Raw genomic sequence first — 18,690 nt, forward strand, 5'->3', positions numbered from 1 at the left:
TGGGCCTCCCCTAGGTTGACTCAGATTAAAATTAGTACCTGGTGCGGTTTATAGTAAACATCGCCACTGGGGAGACAAAGGTGGCCCGGGCGTGCTGCTGGCCATCAGCCCCCTCGTGTGCTGTGCCAGTTTCATTTGGGCGGAGTGTGCCAACCGCTGCACTGCCACTCCACCCCGAGCAATGACAGAGCAGCGAACAATCGCAGACACGAAGGTTTCTTAAGCTCGACGGCCAAATGTTTCGGTCGAGGTCCGTTTTAGAAAGCGATTTGGAAAAAGGGTTAACACCGCCCTGGGCTGGAGCTCGCAGTGACCGTGCGTTTGGCGTTTTTGGTCAAACGGAGCAAATTGATTGCCGTGGGGAATTAGCGCACACGCATCGTCGCCCGCTCGTTGCGTCCAGCGTCAGGAACACAGCGCCTCCAACGCACCTGACCCCGTGCACATGAATCTTGGTCTTGCTGACCGTGTTCAGGTTTACCGCGTTCACGTGAATAAATTTTGTGCGAACCATGTTCATGTGAACCATTCATGTTCACCGTGTTCACGTTTACCATGTCCACATTGACAATGTTGCTGATGATGATGAAAATTATATGCTGCTGTTGTTGCCACTGATGATCATGCTGGCCATGCCGCTGTACCTGCTGATTTGCCCGCTGCTCCGGCGACGCGGTGAGAAAAAAGGTTTCGGGGAAGCGCTGCACCACATTTGCCAGCTCGACACCACCACCAGCGCCACCGCGACCGCCACCGCCACCGCCGCCGTCGGCCACGCCGGGGCCCGCGGCCGGCTCGTCGCGGCGGTCGCACAGCGAGAGCCACAGCCGGCGCTGGGCTTGGGCGTCCGCGGGCGGGCACAGCACCGCGGCCGGGCAGCGCTCGAGCAGCGCGGCGACGGCGCCGCCGGGAGCCACGCCCAGGGAGACGAGCAGCTCCGCCGTGTCCCGCACGTGCGCGCGCCGCTCCCGCAGGACCCAGCCGTGTAGCTTGCGCACGCGCGTCACGCGCACGCCCAGCTCGTGCAAAGCACGCACCGTGTCCGCGTTCTCGTCCGCTGCCGCCGCTGGCGCCGTGGTGTCGGCGGCGGTGGTTGGATTATCGGGCGAAGGGATGGAGGAGGTGGCGCTGTTGTCGGTGGCAGTGTCCGGAAAGGAGATGGAGGATGCGTGGGTGGTGGTGTTCGTGGCAGTGGCATCTGACAAAGGCGTGATGGTAGAAGGGGCGGTGCTGTTGGTGGTTTGAACGTCTGGCATGGTGGAGGTGCTGGTGGTGCTGGTGGTGTTGGTGCTGGTGGTGTTGGTGGTGGTGTTGGTGGTAGGCTCGTCCGGAGAGGAGACGGATCGCGTGGAGGTGGTGGTGGACAAGCGACGAATAATTGACGCAGTCGGCGGCAGCGGGCGGCGAGGGCGAGACATCGCCGCCACCATCATCATCGCCATCCTCTTTATCGCGGTCGCCGTCATCGTCATCTCACGGCACTCTGCGACGGCGGCAATCTGTGGCAGAGACAATCGACAAAGGCGATGGTGTGAGGATTGACGCGGTGTTAGCTGCTGCACACGACTGAACCACCCAGCGGCGCATAAACCAGCAGCTGAATGAAGGTCTTGCCGCGATATATCCGCCGAATAATTACGTAGCAAGGCTATCTCTATAACTCGTATCGATCGGCATTGACCAGCCCTGCGAGGCCGCTCGCTCGCGCGCGATGAGCGGAGCGGACGACCCGAAACGCGGGACCAGCGAAGGGGGTAACCACCACCACCCCGAGCTCTTCCGCGCACGGCAGCGGAACGCGGCCTACGGCTCGTGGACCGCACGTGGCCCGCTGCTCCGTTGCACATGGCCCATGGCCACGCAAGGCCTACCGGCTTGAAACAAACGCATTTTATCCAAAACTGCCGAGCATTTTAGCCGCACTAATAGACTGCTGGGGGGTGGGGGAGAGGGGGGGGGGGGGTATTTTCGACCTGGTCCTTGAGTCACCCCCTCGGTATGGAAAAGGCTCCACCTCCACCCCAGCTTTACGACAACAGCACCGGCGCGCCGAGCTGCCGCGAGCCGGCACATCGTGGGTGAGACAAAGAATGAGTCACGTTACCAGAGAAGGGGATCACTCCGTGAGAACGCCTTGTCTTGAGAGGTGTCTTACTATTACTACTACGCAATGGACATGGACTCGTGTCCTGGGAAGGCTTGCGACTCAACTCACTAGGACAGGGGTCGGCAACCAAAATAACAAGAAGAGCCATTTCTTTCCAATTCGGTACAAAATTCAGTATTTCAAGAGCCGCAATGCATCTGAGTACATACGTACATATTGTCAAGAAGCAGCCCGTAAAGAGCCGCATGCGGCTCCGGAGCCGTAGGTTGCCGACCCCTGCACTAGGACAACCAGCCACCTTAAAAAGAGAACGGCCGATGTTGGGAAAACCAGAATCGGTGGCAACCGTACATTATACCAACAGACGATGCATAGATAAACAACTGCTGACTGCTCTTTTAATGTACAGCTACGCAAGGGTGATGCCATCTTTGATCATGTGATTGGCATCCTGTGGTAAAATACGAATTAACATTTTTTTTTTATATATTCCGCACGCAAATAAAAGATACTGCGCAAATATCGCCAGGCGTGGATTACGGAGGACTTAAAAAACCTAACCCGTTTCACCAGGATGGCTGCCTCAAAAATAAAGAGGAAAAAATTTGGGATAGGTGGCAACCCTGGCACGGCTGGGGTGAGTGACGAGAAACGCTTGACCCCGGGACAAGACGGAAGAGATAGGCGGTGAAAATATTTCTGACTTTTGGCGGCACTCGATTATTATTTCATTTTTTTGGTACGCGTTCATGCAAATGCGAGGGAAACGCTCGTGGGAAATCGAGTTTTCTCGCGGCTGCGATTTTAAATAGAATATTGCCGGAACGAGAGCACGGGGGGGTTCCTCTCCGCCCCCGCGTCGCCCGATTCAAATGGCACCGCCGCATTAAGAGATGTGAATAATGGGCGATTTTGCATGGCAATGTGAAGGGGATATGCCAGTCAGTAAATTGTTGGCCTTTGTAAGTACAATAAAAAAAAACGACTTTCCCCCACAGAGCCGATTACAGACTGCGGGAGGGAAGGCAAGTGCTGTTCGCCTATGAAAGCCCGGCGTAGTTGGCCAGCACTACGTGCCCAAATTGATGGGGCAAGTGGTTTTCGCGAGCACCTATGAAAGGCCGAAGGGGTGGGTGGGTGGCCAACACCACGCCCGGCTGCCTTTGTCTCCCCAGTGGCGATGTTTACTTACGCACCACACCGGGCACTCATTTGAGGCTGAGTCGATCCTGCGGAGGCCCAGGACCGGTCCATATATCCCTTAGTTGTTGGTCATGAGCGGGAATCGAACTCGGGTCGTCAGGTTCGTAGCACGGCGCGCTACGCGGACAACAAACGCACACGCGAACACGGACAAAAACACCCTTCATCGATCCAAATAGATGGATGGACAAAGTCTGGTCAGCGAGTTCCTATTTATAAAACCATACTCGTATAGCTAATGATCTCCTAATGTGTAGCCTCTATAGCCGGCAGGAGCAAGAGCTCTGAGAATTAAACAGTTCGGGTTGACTGTCACGCAATGAACATTTTTCCGCAGAAGAATAGATAAGCGGACGATACGTCTCCTCCCATTCGTTCCTCCGTGGCTCGGACAGTGCTAGCCACGGGTACAAGAGGCCACTTGATCAAGGGAACTCAGAAGTAGTTCTGTGTTATCTGCTTCCACGGGCCGTTCTCTGATGTTACAGCTCCTGTGGGTGGCCAGCCTCATGCCGCGATGCTCACAGCACGACTGGGAGCAGAGTTCACGGTGAGAAATGCATTTGTCTCTTCGTTGAATTCAGCAAGGTCGCAGATTCGAGAGCTAAAGATTGTGGTCTCTATTGACGCGAGGCAAACGCTCTGGGGCAGGGCACAGAGGCGCCGCGAGTATGGTCGCGAGCCCACCTCGGAAGGTGTTCCGCGACGTTCTCTTCCCTCGCTGCCGTTCTCCGACGCAGGGGGTAGTGGCACTGCTCTCTGCTCGAATGGAAAACTTCAGTGCCGCACGGACGGGGCAGCAAATTGCATGAGTGGAATATAATTAAAACGCGTATATGTATTAAAAGTAAAAATGTGCAAAAAGGAATTGAAGAAGAAAAAAAAACTTGGCTCATTTCCCTCGAGGTTTGCCACACGTGCCGGCAACTCTCCTGTTGTCGCACTCATTGATTCCCACGTCGCCGACACGGCGATGGCAATCTTAGATAACTTAAGCAATATCCGCGCGGAGAAAAACCTATTATAAGAAAATAACCCTTGGGCTTAACGGCATACGCTTCAAAATGTTCGGGGGGGGGGGGGGGGGGATGGGGCGAAAATCCCAAATTAACCGAAACGGTTGTCTCTTTAAAACACCGTTGCTCCAGCCGCTATTTTAATATTAAATCACCGGTGCCATCACGGTGAATTGTAGACGCCACTTTAGCTTTCAGTTCCCTTCTTACTCGTGCGTATATCCACGAGTTTCCCGGTGTATATAAAACCAAAAAAGTTTGAAACTAATGAATAAGTTTCATCACGCCTTTTTTTTCCCCCTCCCGCTGGAACGTCAACGTCATCATTTAATTTAACGATCCCATTACCGCTCCCCTCGAATTTACGATAAGAAAAAAATGTCTCGCCCATCGCACGGCGCCCACGCGTATCGACGCGCGGGAGGTAATTAACGCGAGACGGAAAGCACCACGACGAAAATAAAAAGAAACAAAATGAAAAAAAAACCCGGCGAACTCTGCTGCCAAACAAAACTCGCAATCGCTGCTTTTGCCTTGGAACTATTTCCGCCGCGTCCACGTGCCGGGAGATTTTTCTTTTCTTTTTGTCGGGGATCGGAGGACGACGCAACTTATTTTCCTCGACGGAACGAGCAACGGGCAAGGGAAACAAAGAGGAAAAAAGAAATCAAGCGCGAGGCCACGCGCGAGGCTACTGGCGACACGTTTGAAATAAATAAGCGTTTCGACAAAACCCTCGAAGCTCGTCACAAACGTCGTGCTCGGTTCCCGGCACAATCGTGTCGCGCGATTTTCATTCACGGGACACAGACATTTAGCATTCATCGCCTTTAAAATTAGGTGCTAATTGTGCGAAACGTTAAATGTATCTGAAATCGCCACTTATTCGCGTTATTTCTAATTTCACGTTTCGTGAAAAAATAAAAATCTGACAAAAGGCTCTACGACGTACGGCGGCTTATGTCAATATTTTTTTTGGTGGGAGGGTTTGGATGGGGGGGGGGGGCAAGTAACTGCCCCCCCGTTTTCAGAGATGGGGAGAATCTGAATTACAGGCGATGGAAATGCGCGCTTCCATAGCATCTGTAATGCGCAATCATTTACACTTCTGAAGCGCCTTCAACCCGGAGGTCACAAGGCGCGGTACAGAACACACGCGCGCACGGAGGCTCACACCAATCACATCCGACCCCAACACAAAGGATACGCCTCGAAGTAACAGGTAATTTTACATCGTTACTCCGGCAATGAAGGGCGACGCTGCTGCTGCTGCTGCTGCCGCTGCAAGTGGGATTCTTGGCGGCGATGTCGCCAATTCGATTCAATCTCCCGGCGCGGCACTGGAAACGACGTTGCGAGTTTCTAAAATCCTCCCCTCCCCGCCGCCCTTCGCACGCCGTCCGTCCAGCCAGCGGCACCGAAGTTAGTCAATCGGCAGCAGGTCACGTGTGGAGGGGTAAAGCGTGGCAATGAAGGGCGACGCTGCTGCTGCTGCTGCTGCCGCTGCAAGTGGGATTCTTGGCGGCGATGTCGCCAATTCGATTCAATCTCCCGGCGCGGCACTGGAAACGACGTTGCGAGTTTCTAAAATCCTCCCCTCCCCGCCGCCCTTCGCACGCCGTCCGTCCAGCCAGCGGCACCGAAGTTAGTCAATCGGCAGCAGGTCACGTGTGGAGGGGTAAAGCGTGGATACTCGCACCGATTTCAAGGCCTCCGACCAGCATGGAGGAGTAGGCCAAAGCACCCTCGACAGGGTACGAGATTACGAGCGAGCGTGAGAGATTGCGCGAGAGAGCACGAGAGAGAAATCGCGAGAGATCACGTAGGAGATCTCGCACGTCTCAAGCTGCGCGCTGCGCCGCGTGGCCTCGCACGGCCCGCTTGCTGTCGACCAGCAAAGGCCCCAGCCCGCCCCCCCCCCCCCCCGCGAGGGGGGCCCGGCTGCCGCTCGGCGCTCGCGTTAACGCGACACGCCGCTCAGTCGAGGTCGCGGCTCAGCTCGGCCATTACCCCGAGAAGCTCGCCACCAATTTCGCAGCCGGAAAGGTTAATGAAATCTCACCCATTGTGTGGAATGAGTTGTGACTGGCCGCGTACGCGCCCCCCCACGAAAATGTCAAGCTTCGCTCGCCTCGCTCGTCCGCTTGTGCGCGCACGCACGCGCGCACGCACGCGACCCGCTCTTTTTTTTTTTTTCGGCAGCGCTGGCATTTTGCACTGACGGCACCCGCGAGCAGATTGACGCGTCAGAGCTAATGACCGTCCAGACCCCTTGGAGTCCCAGCTTTAAACGACAGGGTCCTGCCGCACAGCACAGTGGCGGCGGCAGCGGTGGTGGCAGCTGCGGTGGCAATAGCGGCGGTGGCAATAGCGGCGGTGGCAATAGCGGCGGAATTGGTTGCAGCGGTAGAGGTAGTCGTGTGAGCAGCTGTCGCGGAAACATTCGTGGTAGTGTTTAGCAATGGTATCAGTGGTTGCAGCAGGAGAGGCAGCAGTGGCAGCCACAGTGTCGTCATCTGTCGCAGCAGCAGCAGCAGTATTAGGCCCAGCAGTAGCTGCAACAGCAGCAGCAAACGTGGCAGAGAAAATAGCAGCAGCAGTAGCATCAGTCGCAGCAGCATGAGCGGCCTTTTCAGCCTCCGCTTTAGACCGAGTCAGCAGCAGTGGCAGCAGCGGCAAAAGCATCACCAGCCTCTGAGTCTCCACGCGTCTTGACCTCTGCCCCTTTGAGGAGGAGGAGGAGGAAGAGGAGGATCCCCCCCGCACCTCTTCTCGCTCGCTCGCACAACGAGCTCCACGCGTGCCACGCGCCGCATCGCATCAACGTCCGCGCCGTCGGGGGCCCGGCCACGACGACAAATCCTTGCTGGAGGGAATTTGCGGCTGTCGGAATATCCGGCGAGCGAGGTGTATAAATATCAAACGCCTTTTAACACAAAGTCGCTCGCAAATGACCTCTCCGGCAAGGCGAGCGGAATACAAATGAGTGATGTTGTACCGTATTTATACAAGCAGACCTCCGTTCTGTCTCCACGTATAAAAAAAAAGAGCTCATCGGAGTATTTGTTGGTTTTCCAGGCCAATTATCAAAGTCGAAGTAATTTCTTACTCAAACGCACTCTGAGGCAGTGCTTAGCTCCCATTTACAGGACTGAGCCAGTGGTGACAATTCCACAATCCTATGACGAGGGCGAGTCTATCCATAGGGACAACCCCTGTTGACTTCCCCACAGAGTGCTGCTTATTTTACAGACCCCGGAGGGATGATGTGCCGAGTCAGCCCCCCCAACCAGAATCTGAACTCGCAGGCCGTTCAAGCGAGCAAAAAGCCGACGCGTCAAATCAAGAAATATTCCGTAGCGGGTTCGACCTTCGGGGTCGCATCAGCAGAGTCGTCGGGCTTGGAAGTGGAATGAAGCGGCTCGCAAAAAAAGGCCCCCGAAAACGCGCTGTTTTTTTTTCCCAGTGCCGAGGGGGGCGTGAAGAGAAAAACACTTCCATGGTGGCGGCCGACTCTTAATAGGGCCATAAAACATTAACGGTGGAGGGTGCGGGCTTGTGAAAATTAACATCTGCGTAAGCGAAAATTAACGTGCGAGCCAGCGAGGATTTACACTGATAGGCACGAAAAGTGGGAGCGCGAGCATCTGCGATCGCGAAAATTAACGACCGCGCTAGCTGCAAAGGTTTTGGAGGGGGGGGGGGGTTCTTCTTCTGGAGAGCGAGGATGTGGGCGAGGCAGAGAGGGCTTTTTTTTTTTTGGGGGGGGGGGTAACGAATGGGCAGCAACACCATTGTGTGTGCGTCACCGTTGTGTGTGTGTGTGTGTCACTGCTGATCAATACAGCCTTCCATAAGCCCCACTGAGACTTTTAAGATAGCTAGATAGATACATGCGCGTTATTCGTTTGAATTAAACGGGAAAACATAGGCAGTTATCTCTCACTCTCTCTCGCATGCACGCACGCATGGGCTGGGCTCCATGTCAACCGCGATCTGCCTGGGTCGGTGACGCGAAAAGAAAAAAAATCCGTAACCGGCACACCACATCAAGTATATCTCATCTTGCCATGGCCGCGGGCGGCAACTGATCGCGTGGCGCCGAGCTTCAGTCTCCTTGGCGAACGAGGAGAAAATGAAGCCGCACACGAGACCGTTTTATCTAAATGTCGCGGCGTGCGCGTCTCGTCCGTAGCGACGGAGGTGATTTCGTTCTCTCCCTGACCGCAAAGAGCAACGAGGAGGGGGTTAGGGTTTTTATATATAAATATAATTATTCACGTGCGGGAAAATAAAAAGATCTCCGTAAAAACGTGGAGTTGAAACGGGTCTCGGAAAGAAAATGTCACTTCTACCGTCGGTGGATTGAAAAAAGAAAATGCAAATCCTACCAAGCACCCGGCAGCAAAAAAAAAAAGAAAACCCGCAACGCAATCTTACAACAGCGACGGGAAGCGTGGACGGTCGACGCATCCGAGGCAACGCGCGCCGCGTCCGTCGCGCATCCACGGATATCCCCACGCGCGATGAAATACGCAGGTGGCATTTACGAAAAGATAATTTTTTTTCCTTTCCCCGGAAAGGAATTTAATGAGACACGAAGCTGAAAATAAAACAACACCATTCGATACCACGGTGCTGTGCGACGTCTGGCACTGTCAAGAACACGAATTCTAGTTTATTTATAGAAGACAATTTGTAATCGTCTACTGATCCACTGCTGGATGAATGTGTTTCTACGTTGTGTCAGTCATGAGGGGCATGATTTACCCATACTTGACCACAGTTGGTGAAGCTGAGATGCCCTGGACTGGTTTAAGGAGGGCCTTGCCAAGTAGGGGCCAATGATTGCGATGCACAAATCCAAATGAGTAATTTTCTATTGCAGTTTTAAAATTTGACCAGTTTAGACCATGAAGCCCATCGCACATCGGCCTATTCTAGCAAACGATGTCACGGAGGTTATTACACTGCCGTGGTAATTTGCCAGGGCGGCCGCTGGATTCGAACCGTGAACCTCTGCAACAAGGGGCGAACGCAACAACCGCAAGGCCGTGTCACCGCCCTGCAAACGTCGGTTAGCCAAGGCCATGAATCAAACTCAGGTCGTTGGGCTCACTCAGCGCCTGTGCACTGACCTCTATGCTACCACTCCCCCGCCTCTGGCATCACCTCCATGCTACAATTTGCAATCCGAACCGCAATAATAATTTCACCCCAATGCTGAAAAATAAAAGTATTAATCCAAAGCAAAAACACGCACGTTGAGGGAACAAAGCACAACGATAATTTATTCCCGCTCAATGTTGTGTTCGTATTATCTTGCTTGCTGTTGTTTTGTTAGCAAGCTACACGGCAGAGAGGCGTCTCGTGAAAAGACGCTTCAGACACCAAGGCCCAGGGCTCATTCAGATATCACTCGCTTGCCACTTACGTTAGCCCATGGCTGGGAATCGAACCCCAGCGGCACCTGGGCTCACAGCGCTGTTCGCCAAGAACGCCGCGCTCACTCCCCGTGAAAGCGCTTCCTCCGTGAGAATTGTAATAACGAAAGGTGCTTGAAAATCTAAATCGTTTAACGAGAGCAGGGACGGCAACGACACCGACGCGTGCGCGTGCGGATTAGAGCCAGCAAAACTCTCTCTTCCCCGCTACTCTCGTTCCGTTAGGCAGAGTGCGTGCAGCATGAGCTTTGCGCTGCTCTACGCTACCACGGGATCGTAGCCACTTTGTTGAGCTACCATTTGTGGCCGGGTCACGTCTTGAAAAAGAAGTTAACTCGGTGGGCTTTGCCTGGTAAAATAAAAAAAATATGTATTATTTGGTTCTTTCGGTAAAGTCACGTAGATAGAAAAAATAATAATGAAAGTAAATAAAATAAAACTACGACGTTTCGTTGACAACACAAGCGATCGTCATCATTTTTTTCGTTTCTTCCTGATGACGATTGCTTGTGTTGTGATCGCAACGTCGTAGTTTTTATTTTATTTACTTTTATTTTTTTCTATCTACGTGGCTTTACCGAAAGAACCAAAGAATATGAATTCCTGCAGTCCAGAAAGTTTTAAGTCAAAATAAAAAAAATGTGTTAAATTTTATTTGTATATTTTTTAAAAGTATTTTTGTTGTTTTACCTTTCCTATACTTTGCACGGTCGTGTTCTTTGTATCGTTTGTCGTTGTAACGTTGGTACCCGCCCTGAAGTGGACATCCGTTTAAAAAACAAGAGCTTTACAGCTCGTCGAATTCTTCCAGTGTAAATAATCTGACTCTGAAGAGACTCAGATTTCCACGAAAAGTCTGCCAGCCAGCCAGCGACCCACGGGGGGGGTAGCCGAGCAGATGGCCAAGAAGGCCGGCTCCATCTCCCCGCCTCGAGGGGGCCGCGTCGCTGCCGAGTCGAGCGGCGATCAGTGACGGGGGCGCCGCGCGTCCAAAACGTCCACGGTCGCGTGATTTTTTTAGAAAATGTGTGTGCGAGCGAGCGAGCTTCAATCCGCTTCGCGATAATCAAAAGGAGCTCAAATTAAGGACTGTGCCCAAGTGGTCTATTTTCTTTTTTGTTATAAACGGATATTTTCTTACGATTACATTTTTCTTCTTTTCCTCCGCCGCCAGCTTTCATTACGGAGGCCGTGTTGTTGTTGCTGTTATTACTACTCCCGCGGTAATCTCTTTCGTAATGAGGCGACAGACAGCTGCCTCACGTTGGGCACGGAATCCACTCTAAGATGAACAATTAAATAAACAATAAAAGCGCACGCATCGACACCCAGCCTCTTCCCCGCCCGAGCAAAGCGAGCGTCGCCCCCCCGTCTCGACTGGCAGTCCCTAGCAAGTGGTGGAAAGTCCACGTGACTATGACAGGAGCCATAGGAATCATTGTAGCAGTGGCAGCCGAAATGTGGAGCGACGAGATGGGATCGAGCGCTGATGCTGGGTGGATCGCAACGCCACACGATCGTGAGAAATGCCGACGACTTGGGGAGGCTTTCATCCAGCAGTGGATCGACCATGGCTGATATTGATGATGATGATGGCAGGAACCAGCTTAAACGTAGATCAACCACAGCTGACTTTCCACGAAATGATGATAATGATGATGTGCTAAGCTGGCCTGGGACCAGGTATTGAACTCAAGTCATTTCCAGTTATGAGGCGATGGATCTGGCCACAGGCAAACAAGATCTGCTCAGATTCAAAAATTTGAATTATCGGTTGTGTCGAGTGGAGGAGGGTGTACAACACATGTTTTACTCACGTGATCCGACCCAAACGTCAATTATGAAGCGTAATATGTAGGCTCCCGCGACCAATACTATCCATAAGAGGTTTTTTTTTTGGGTGATATCGCATAAATATGAATGTGTCGTAATTACAGCCAACCTCATCAGGCTGTCACCTCTGTCGCCCGATGAGGCTGCTTGTTATTTACCGGCGAAACGTCGAAATGTAAATATTGTGGGTTTACTCTGCAACACACCGGTGTGCTGAACTAGTAACGAATTGGCACGTTCTGTTTACGCGACAAGGCTTACCAATTGGCTGTGTCGGGTGGTGGCGGGTTTAACGACACATTCATATTTTTCACGATCTAACCCAAGAACACCTCTATTATGGATAATATTGCTCGCAGAAGCCTTCATATTACACTTCATAATAGACGTTTGGGTCAGATCACGTGAGTAAAACATGTGTTGTACACCCTCCTCCACTCGACACAACCGATCATTCAAATTTTTGAATCTGAGCAAGCCTTGTTTGCCTGTGGCCAGATCCATTGCCTGAAAATTACTTGAGTTCAATAACCTGGTCGCAGGCCATGGATGAAGCGTAATAATATTGGTCGCGAAAGACCCGCGTGTTAAAAGGGCCTTCAGAAGTCAGTCTCTGCCAAACTGGAGCCATTCTCTCGTACACAGGGCGATTCACTTGAGCGGCAGGGAGAGAGGGCCCATCGCGCCCATCGCGGTACAACTGTGAGATAGAAATCATAAAAAAACAGAAAAGAATATAAAATAAATTCTAACCGCACAGTTCGGAATTTTATTCAACGACAAAATATTGCATAAAATTACGTTTTTTTTTTCAAATCTCAGATTTGCTATGCCCACAAAGGCGCTCAATTATCAACGTGCTATGCTCTACAGTGCAGCCCTCGCCGAATAAAGGAGGTGAGTCACACTTTTTTTTGTTATATTTTCACGCCGTGGTTGTTTAATTCATCTTTAAGCGGTAAACGCACGCGGCTCGCCAGAGCGAGCGTGCGCTACGTGAAGGGCTTACAGAGCGGGAGCCCCCCACTCCCACGCTCACGCCCTCACCCCCGTTCGCCCGCCCTCCCATCCCCGATGAATGGGAGCTAGGGCCAGGGTGAAAGGGTAACGAATTAGCGGTGGTGTCAAGGCTAAGTGTTAACGCGGTGATTCTTAACATATTTTGGAATGCCCCCCCGAAGTCAAGGCTGGTCTCTGCATTATCCCCCTCCACCACCCCCACACACACCCAAGGTATCACAAGTCCACACCTCTAGTGGTATGCGGTTTGCAAGGCATGCGTTTCATTGTTTGGTTTGTATTAGTGTTTCAGTGTCATTGGGTTATGACTGTATTTATGGTTAGTATTATAGAGGCTACTCGGGTTAGGACTTTGATTGGTATTAGGGTTAGTTATGGGGGCTAGTGTAATCGGGACATGATTGGTGTAGGGGTTAGCGTTGGTGTAAGGGGTTAGTGTTCGTGTAACAGCGATGTGATTGGTGCTGGGCCGAGCCTGTTAAGGGTTAGTGATGGGGGGTAAGTCTCACAGGGGGCATGATTGGTGTAGGGGTCAATGTTGGTGTAGGGGTCAGTGTTGGTGTAACAGCGATGCGGTTCGTGCCGGGCCGAGCGAGTTAAAGGTGGAGGTGGCTCGGTCGCCCAATCCGCCAGCCCCAGCCTTCGAGAGGGCTTTTAATTTAGGCGCTGCTCAATCACCCGCGGCAGCGCCCCGCGTCTCACTCACATCCCCGCACGCCACCGCCCCTCCCTCGCCATTCGTCGGCGATGCTCATCGATTGCTCGTGGGCAGGAAAGAGCAGGAAAGGGCAGGCTAAAGGGCAGGGCATAGGAGAGGGCAGCACAGCCTGCAGCGTGGGCAGAAGCCGATAAATCAAATCAAATCCCACGTACATTTGTTTTTTTTCATCGCTTCCATTCTTACAGCACAAGGCTATCACAAAGGCTCTACGTCTCACACACGAGTGTAGTCTGTAATAGTTTCTCAGAAGGGGTGGGGGGCGACTTTACTGTGTGTAGTTTAACCCAATTGGGTAACGATGGCATGCTCTTTTTACGAACAACCCCGCGGGCCGTTAAAACGTCGACTGTGGCTGAGACAGCCACAGTATTAACCAGGGCGGCCACTGGGCTCCAACCGCGAACCTCCGCAGCATAAGCTGAAAACGTGTTACAACCGACTCAAGACTCCGTCACCGCCCAGCCGCAGGAGCAAGCCGTGTCGGCCTGCCGACAGGGCTTGCCTTATTAAAACGATCCATCATTAGCGCTGGAGATCGAGTTAAAAACATTGAAAATATATTTTATTATATAAAACAAACGAGGAAATAGCGCGCACGCGCCACGGTTATTCATGGGACAAAGACGACGTTCTCGTAACGTATTTCGCTATTATGTAATTTATACATGCGGCGATGACGTTTAATGAAATTCTCAACGATGAGGTTTGGCGCGCGTGAATTTCTCTTCCCCTCGGCCACCTCTTATTCCCTTTTCTCCGTGGCGAAGCGCGGGGTCACGGGAAGTCGCGGAGGAATAAATAACCCGCGTCACGGCAGGACAACACCGCCACCACCACCGCCACCGTCTTCCGCCGTTAGTCAGACGTGTTTATTACAACAACAAAAAACGCCGCAATACCTAATTCATATTCAAATTATCATCATTACCATTGTTGTTATTTTAATAAGCGAACGACTTAATTAAAAATGATATGTATCAAAATGTATTCTTAGTCTTCTCACTGGTTGCTTGAGAGATGGTGGATGGGTAGGGGGGGGGGAGGCCGTCATCCAGCAGCGGATCAATCGTGGCTGCTGCTGCTGGTGACTCGTTATTGAGATTATTTGGCTGCGATAAATTGCCACGTGATAAGCCACTTCGTTCAGCTATCATTTGTGGCCATGCCACTTCTGAAAAAGAAGGTAACAGCTAAGTGGGCTTTACCTGGGGTTTTCGTTTACCTTTTCTATACTTTGCACTCCGATCGTGTTTGCACTGTTTGTTGTCGTAACGTTCTAATCCGCCCCTACGGGACATCTGTGAAAAAGAGCTTTGTAGCTCATCGGATTCCTCCAGTATAAATAACGATTCTGACTTGCCTCGTCATCGCCGCTTAACTCAATGTCGGATTGGTTTGTTAATCACAGCGCAAGTCATTTGCGCTATTGATTAAGTGCCGTGCACATTGCCAAGCCAATGTTAACTTTAACTTGACGTTTTAATCAGAAATGATAATTATTTTAAATTTAGTTTTCAATCGTTTTTTTGCACAACCAGTGTATTCGCGATGCGTGGATACATCGTTGCACGCAAAACGTGCATACGTTCGTGTCGTTCTTTGAGAACCCTCGCAAGAAAAAGGTAATTAAATCAATAATTAAGGATAAATATAGATATTTACCATCAGACATGGCGGCCCGAGGAGCGGAAAGAGAGAAGGCGCAAGACATGGCAGCATCATGTACGTTGACTCATTAATTCCCCTCCCCGCTTTGCACAAGAGCGCAGAAGCGTGGTCACCACATCTACGCCTCTATATAAGCAACGAAACAGGAGGAAGACTTCTCCACAAATCTGGCTGTCGCCTGATGAAGCTAGTTGTAATTACTGACGAAACGTCGTGCTCAGATTGTAAATGTTGTGGCTTGGCTCTCCAACACACCAGTGTTGCTGTACTAGTGACGAATTGGCCACGTTCTGCTTACGTGACAACCCTTACTAAATTGGCTGTGTCGGGTGGTGGCGGGTTTTAACGACACTTTTATCTATTTACGCGCTCTAACCCAAAACAACCTCTATTATTATGGATTATTAGCGTGGGGAAGGTTGGCAAGGACAGCAGAACACCCCACGTGAGTGCGACAAACGCGTGGAAGAAGAAGAAGATATATTTACCATCGACCGTGCCAGAATGACAACACGTCTCCATGAATGTAAGTTTCAAGGCAAGCCACGGTGGTTCGATTGTGGCCATGCAAACCAAACTTAAGAGGCTCAGAGACCCGTCGTGATACACAGAGAGTCAGAGTGACACGTAGAGACAAAGACCCAATCTAGATTTGAAGTTTTCGTGACTGCAGGGATCCATACTCTTTGGTTCTTTCGGTAAAGTCACGTAGGTTATAAAATAAAATAAATTAAATCACGACGCTTCGGGCGCAACACAAGCGTCCGTCATCAGATGAGGCAACCACAGCAAGAAACAACTGATTTAATTGATTTTAATCCTACGTGACTTTACCGAAAGAACGAAAGAGTATAGAAACACAGAGATCCAGTGACACATAGAGACCCAGTCACAGTTCTTGGTGATTTCGAAAAGTGTATTGGTTTAGCCATGTTTGTTTGTTGTAGTACAGAGTTAGACTGATGGCCTTAATCTAAGTTGTCTTGTGGTTGTTGTTGGTTGTTTGCCTTGCATGCCACTGGGATTTTTGCACACAGTGTTGGGTGTACGGTGTTTTTTCTGCAATATTTTGCTGTCTTTTCTTGGATTTTCTGTTTGCACTCAGTCACATATTCACTTTAAGATGTTTTTTGTTCATGTTTTTGTTTTTTGTTTGTTGCGGTTGCACCCGATTCAAGAGCCGAATGGCTCACGGGGCTACGCCTAATAAATGAACTTGAACTTGGGTATAGATTAAAGACAAGCCACAGTCGTGCGCTTGTGGCCATGCAACTCAAACCATAGGCCACAGAGAAGAGCGACCATCATCTAGGAGGAGGAGAAACAGCAAAACTCCACGAACTCTCTCCTGAAGTACCTCTCGTGACCACCAGACCTCGACATATGTGTAGAGGTGTTACGTAACGGGGAGAAACGGGCAGTTACACTGGGGTGTCTACATCCACGTCCGCAAACGGTTACCACCCTGAGGGGGCTGTGTGGGGGGGAGGCTGGGATCCCACACAGCCCCGCTCCTCGAGGGCATGTTGGTATATAAGGCGGAGAGCGAGAGAGCTCGAGGCAGTTGTCGGGTACAGATCAAGATGAAGAGCCAGTGAAGACTGAAGGCCACAGCTAGCTAGACCTGGAACTCCCCTGACTCGCTGTCCTTGTAAGGGCCGAGCAGGGCAAGCCAGTGGTGCGACCACAGATCAAGGGAGGTCTCTGATGTCCTTGTAAGGGCCAGACTCGTGCGGCTGAGGGTCGGAACCTGCGCCGAAGCTGGGCCAGGCTAGCTAGCCTACATTTGGGGAAGGTCTGGGATAGAGAGAAGTAGGGAGTTAACGGGGAGCGTTAGCTGGGGAACACTTCCTCTAATAGACCGGGTGAAGAGGCCGATACCTCTTGGGGTGTTAGAGTCGTTACTCTGCTGTATTGAATTTAATTGTAATAAATACGAGTTGTCTCCATCAACTTCTCCTGCGTCACATACGCCCGTTACATATGCATTCGGCTCCTGAACATTTTGCAACACGCAAGAACCGAATAATTGAACCTCATGGCGGTTCCCCTAGGTACCGTAGAACCCCGGCTCTCGCACAATGTCCGTGACGCAGTCGTTTTGAGTCTCTGTTGATGGTCGGCGATGCGGCAATCGACTCATCTCGATGAGCTGTACTCACGATGCACCACCACTACGGTGCGTACCGCGAGCGTTCAGGGTTTCGGCGCAATCGTCCTCGCTGCGTTTCGACATCGCGGAGTGTGGCACCGATTGCGGATTGATTGGTACCCCCCAAGTCGCGGAGTAAAGTACACCCCTGGACAAAAAAGTGTCCCTGAAATAAAATATTTAATTGCCTCGGATATTTTGTATTATTTGGTTACCCCATGAGGATAAAAAAATAGTGTCCCTGAAATAAAATATTTAATTGCCTCGGATATTTTGTATTATTTGGTTACCCCATAACGATCAAATAACGTGGACAATTCACGGCCTTTTTTTGTCAACCCACTGCTGAGTGAATGCCTCTTACATGGACCGATAGCCATACTTCACGCTGGTCAGTGCACGGGTTGAAGGGGAACGGTACGTACTCGAGACCAGCTGAGCCATCACTCGCCACTGATGTTAGCCGTGGCCCGGGATAATGATCCAGGTCGCCGGGTTCAGTGCCGTGTGTTAACCGGTTTTACACCGTTGCCTGCACTACTGCATATTAAAGGATATCAATCTATAAATCAATGTGAGAAAATGTGGTTATGATTCCGCGCAGCTCTGCACTGCGTGGGTGTGAGCCTGCATACATACCCCGTGCATTATACGCCAGACATGTGACCCCAACGCATCTAAGTGCTGCTACAGAGAAGAAGTCAGGAGAGGCAAGGCCAGTGAAGTGAAGCTGTGGTTGTAGCCGGAATTGTGTCACTGGCCGCATAACGGGCTTGCCGACTAAGTCTGCCACAACACCCATCTATGACAATGCTTTGGCGGAACACCAAGTCGACCAACACACCAAACTTATACCACACCAGGCCTACCACCAACACTACATTACATTTACAGCACAGCAATTCTACAACCACACCATCCTTGAAACCACACCATCCCCTACCACCACACCATCCATACCACCACCACACCATCCATACCACCACACCACCACCAGGGCATCCTTCCAATCCTGCGGAACCCGTCCAGTGGTCCAGACTGTTGTTATGATGTCATATAGGGCAGTCTGTACACAAACGTCACCCTCCCTGAGCATTTCGCTTGGAAGATCATCTCTGCCCGGTGCCTTTCCTGGTCTCAGACGGACACACACACAAAGATACCCCGTGTAGCCTTAGCAGACTGTAGGGGCAAGTGTTGTTAGCGAGCACCTACAAAGGCCGGCACGGCACACGAGGGGGTGGGTGGCCAACACCACGTATCCCCAGTGGCGATGTTGACACACCGCACCAGGTACTCATTTGAGGCTGAGTCGACCTAGGGGAGGCCCAGGACCGGTTCAGATAATCGTCACTGGTGTTGGCCATGAGCAAGAATCGAACCCGGGTCGCCGGGTTCATAGCGCAGCGTAGCGCTACACTACCGCTCCCCACACACACGGACACACACGGTCACACACACACGGACACACACGGTCACACACACACTGACACACACACACACAGACGGACACACACACAGACACA

At 51.4% G+C, this 18,690-nt stretch overlaps 1 protein-coding gene across 6 annotated transcripts in view; it reads right to left on the reverse strand.

The window, feature by feature from the left end:
- Positions 1–18,690, reverse strand: part of MTERF2 (mitochondrial transcription termination factor 2) — a 31,408-nt gene that overhangs the window by 10,953 nt on the left and 1,765 nt on the right. For all 6 annotated transcript variants that reach the window (XR_009756032.1, XR_009756030.1, XR_009756031.1 and 3 more), the window contains exon 2: positions 645–1,499. Coding sequence is in view for 3 of the 6 variants with exons in the window: in XM_061564326.1 (XP_061420310.1) it covers positions 645–1,472 (828 nt within the window). In the remaining 3 variants the exon portion in view is untranslated. The remainder of the gene's footprint in view (positions 1–644; positions 1,500–18,690) is intronic.

This window comes from Lethenteron reissneri, chromosome 33 (genome assembly GCF_015708825.2).
Source record: "Lethenteron reissneri isolate LAM-NWPU_2019-01 chromosome 33, ASM1570882v1, whole genome shotgun sequence".
Taxonomy (NCBI): Eukaryota; Metazoa; Chordata; class Hyperoartia; order Petromyzontiformes; family Petromyzontidae; genus Lethenteron; species Lethenteron reissneri.